The sequence below is a fragment of the Alexandromys fortis genome, unplaced genomic scaffold, assembly GCF_014885135.2.
Source record: "Alexandromys fortis isolate MF-2015 unplaced genomic scaffold, M_Fortis_MF-2015_v1.1 scaffold_80, whole genome shotgun sequence".
Lineage (NCBI taxonomy): Eukaryota > Metazoa > Chordata > Mammalia > Rodentia > Cricetidae > Alexandromys > Alexandromys fortis.
The window spans coordinates 8,764,757-8,768,143 of record NW_026068174.1 but is presented as its reverse complement, the minus strand read 5'-3'; the positions used below and the strand labels follow the sequence as shown (position 1 = coordinate 8,768,143).

Below are 3,387 nucleotides of genomic sequence, written 5' to 3'. Positions count from 1 at the left end.
ACCTTTATTTCATATTATAATTAACCAAAAGTTCCATTAAAGTAATTAAAACACATAATAATCATTTGTAAATATAATAAATATGATTGCTATAATTTTAGTAAGATTTTATGGAGTCTGTTGAGCCTTAGAAGTATATTGAATGTGAAGGAAACACAAAAGTACTTGGTTCTTTAGAGATTTATTGGGATAGATAAATAATGCCAGGTCTAGTTATCTCTAACCGTAATCACAAACTAGTACTTTCATCCATTTATATCATATGCATTAAGAGCTATTGATGCCCTTTGTATTCCAAGACTGTGAAGAAATTGCCATGTGTTGTCATGGGCCTTTGTTCACACATGCTTATAAGCCAAGCAGTGAGCAAGCATAATAGATAAAATGTGCATGCAAACAGTGATCTATAGTCTTTAAAGCATGAGCTGCCATGAACTCATCCCATGACACATGTAGAACACAGGGTATCAGTCCAGTTTTGTCCATGTTAAAGTCAATGCTTATACTCCCAACTCCACTCTTCTGGTAAAGTAGGTTGGTGACAACTGTACCCAGTGCTACACTCTGCCCAAGGGAGCATAAATATATTGAAATTAGTGTATTCCCTCAGTCACATTCTCAGACCATCAGAAGGTTCCTGAGAAAAGGAATTTCAAGCTGTAAAGATGACAGGGTGATATTGGAGCTAAATTTATTAGTGCTTCTGATGGGGGGCCACAGTGTCTACAGTGTGTGGTCTCACATGGAGGATGAGAAGGAGCTGCGGTGAAAGAGTTTCCTCAGTGCAGCCTTCATGTCCCGGTTCCGCAGGCTATAGATGAAAGGGTTCAGCATTGGGGTCACTGTCGTGTACATGACAGTTATCAATGCATGTTTCAGACTGTAACTGTTCAGGGGACGGAAATACATGCCCATGACTGTTCCGTAATACAAAGACACCACTGTCAGGTGAGAGCCACAGGTAGACAAGGCCTTGAGGAAGCCCTTGGTGGATGGAGCCCGTAAGACTGTGGAAAAGACCCGGATGTAGGAGATGACAATGCACAGCAGTGGCACAGAGAAAACCCCCACCCCGAGGTACATCATCTTCACATTGAAACGGATGTCAGAACAGGACAGCTGGAGCAAAGGAGTAATGTCACAGTAGAAGTTGGCCACATCCTTGTTGCCACAGAAGGACAAGCTAGCTGTGAGTATGGTGTGGACCAGGGAATTGGCATTTCCAACCACCCAGGACCCAGCAACCAGCAGGATACAAGGCCGTGGGCTCATGATTGTTGCATAATGAAGTGGGCGGCTGATGGCCACAGCTCGGTCATATGCCATTGCAGCTAGTATATAGCTGTCTGTGTTTGCCAAAGCTATCATGAAATACATCTGCGCCAGGCATCCTCCAAAGGAGATGGCTTTGCTGCCCAGCATATGGTTGGCCAACATCTTGGGGATAGTTACAGAGGAGAAGAAGATGTCAACAAGGGAGAGGTTGGCAAGGAAGAAATACATGGGGTTGTGAAGGCGACTGTCAGAGTGAATGGCTAGGATGATGAGCATGTTTCCAACCACTGTGATGGGGTAGATGAACAGGAAGAGGACGAAAAAGAAGTCTTCATGCTCCCGCTGCCTGGTAACTCCCACGAGAGTGAAATCTGTGGTAAAAGACTCGTTTTCTTCTCTCATGGCTCCTTCAAGGTGAAATCAGACACAAACTCAGAACCATTATTACAGTTCTTATCCATATGTTACCACTCCCCATATCCAACAGTTTTCTCTATATGTACCGAGTCCATGAAATTCAGAGCCACAGAACTTGGGGAAATCCCCATCAATCAATGGTACAGATCATCATTTGTCTATAAAGACTAATCTGTCTAAGAAATAAGGACTGTGTAATCAGAAGTGTTCATTTTCCCGAACAGCATCACCACAGCCCCATCTAAGTTTGATTATTTCATACTTAAAGTTCATATTACATGATCTAGAGTCATAGTTTGGTCTCAGAGAAAAATCACAAACATGGCACAAATATGAATTATTTCTTTTTGTTCAACATATAGAACATAGCCTTTGTTCCTAGAGCCTCACAGTTTCAGGAAGATCCAGAATCACACCCATCTCACTAACCATCATTAGGAAACTCAATCATGTACTCCAATTCAAATGCTCTCTTGGAAAAACTAGCCTAAAATATATCACTGTTCCTTTGACCAAACACAGCGATCTCACACTCCAGTGCTTAGAGTAAATACAATGGAATAGAAAAACTGTAAGTCTTAAGGATCTCTAAATTCAAGTCCTACCAACAAAAACCCTGTGAATGTTCCTCCCAGATGTCCCACTCACAAGGTAGACTGTGCCCTTCCTATGTTTCCCTTTGGTGGCTTCTTGTTTACACATAACTTCATGCTTCTCTGGAGTCTTCTGTCCCTATTCTTAGTTATTTATTCTGCTACCACCAGTGACTCATAAACTCCCTGCACTCCAGTCTGGAAATGTTGAAGAAGCTGAATGGGATGGAACAGTCACCTAGTCACACACACATACACACATACACACATATACATACACACACACACATACATACACACACACACATACACACACATACATACACACACATACATACACACACACACACTTGGGCTCTTACATGGGAGAAAATAGTTTCTTATTTTTTAAAAGCCATTTAACCATTTGGGATCAGTTTGCTAAGGTTATTTTCTGTATAGTTTGTAGTTCACAAATTTTTCTAAAGTTATTTTAATTCAAAAGCTAAGTAATGGTTATTCTTTCACGCTTTTTAACACAGTACTGTAATATTCGCTAGAGCAATAGGACAAGATCAAAGATATACAAATATGAAAGGGAGAAATCAAAGTATCCTTCTCTGTAGATTGTATATAATATGACTCTATGCATAAGTGACTCTAAAGATTTTACTAAAAAGTCCTATAGCTGACATGCTTTCAGCAAAATATAGCAGAACACAAAATTAACTTTATAAAATCAGTATCCTTCCTGTATACCAGTGACAAATTCTGAGAAAGATATCAGTGCGGAAAACAACCACAACAAATTCAAGCAAAATAGAATACCTTGGAATAAATCTAGCTGAAGAAGAGAAAGACAACTATTATGCAAAACACAAAAGAAATAAATCAAGATGGCACTGAAAGATCAAAAGACCTCCCCATATCATGGATCAGAAAATGTGATATTGTGAAAATGATAATCAAGCCTAAAGCAGTCTGAAGATTCAGTAGTCTCACAATTAAACATGCAACTCCATTCTTCACAGAAAGAAAAATAATAATACAGAAATTCATATGAAAACACAAAAGAATCTCATTATCAAGAAATCCTGAGTAGTAAGTATTTTGCTGAAGGTTT

At 39.6% G+C, this 3,387-nt stretch overlaps 1 protein-coding gene across 1 annotated transcript; it reads right to left on the bottom strand.

Moving 5' to 3' along the window:
- Positions 1 to 738: 738 nt before the first annotated feature.
- Positions 739 to 1,677, bottom strand: LOC126492476 (olfactory receptor 1A1-like). Its single transcript, XM_050128942.1, has one exon. The coding sequence runs from the start codon at positions 1,675 to 1,677 to the stop codon at positions 739 to 741; it is 939 nt and encodes a 312-aa protein (XP_049984899.1).
- Between the last annotated feature and the right edge of the window lie 1,710 nt (positions 1,678 to 3,387).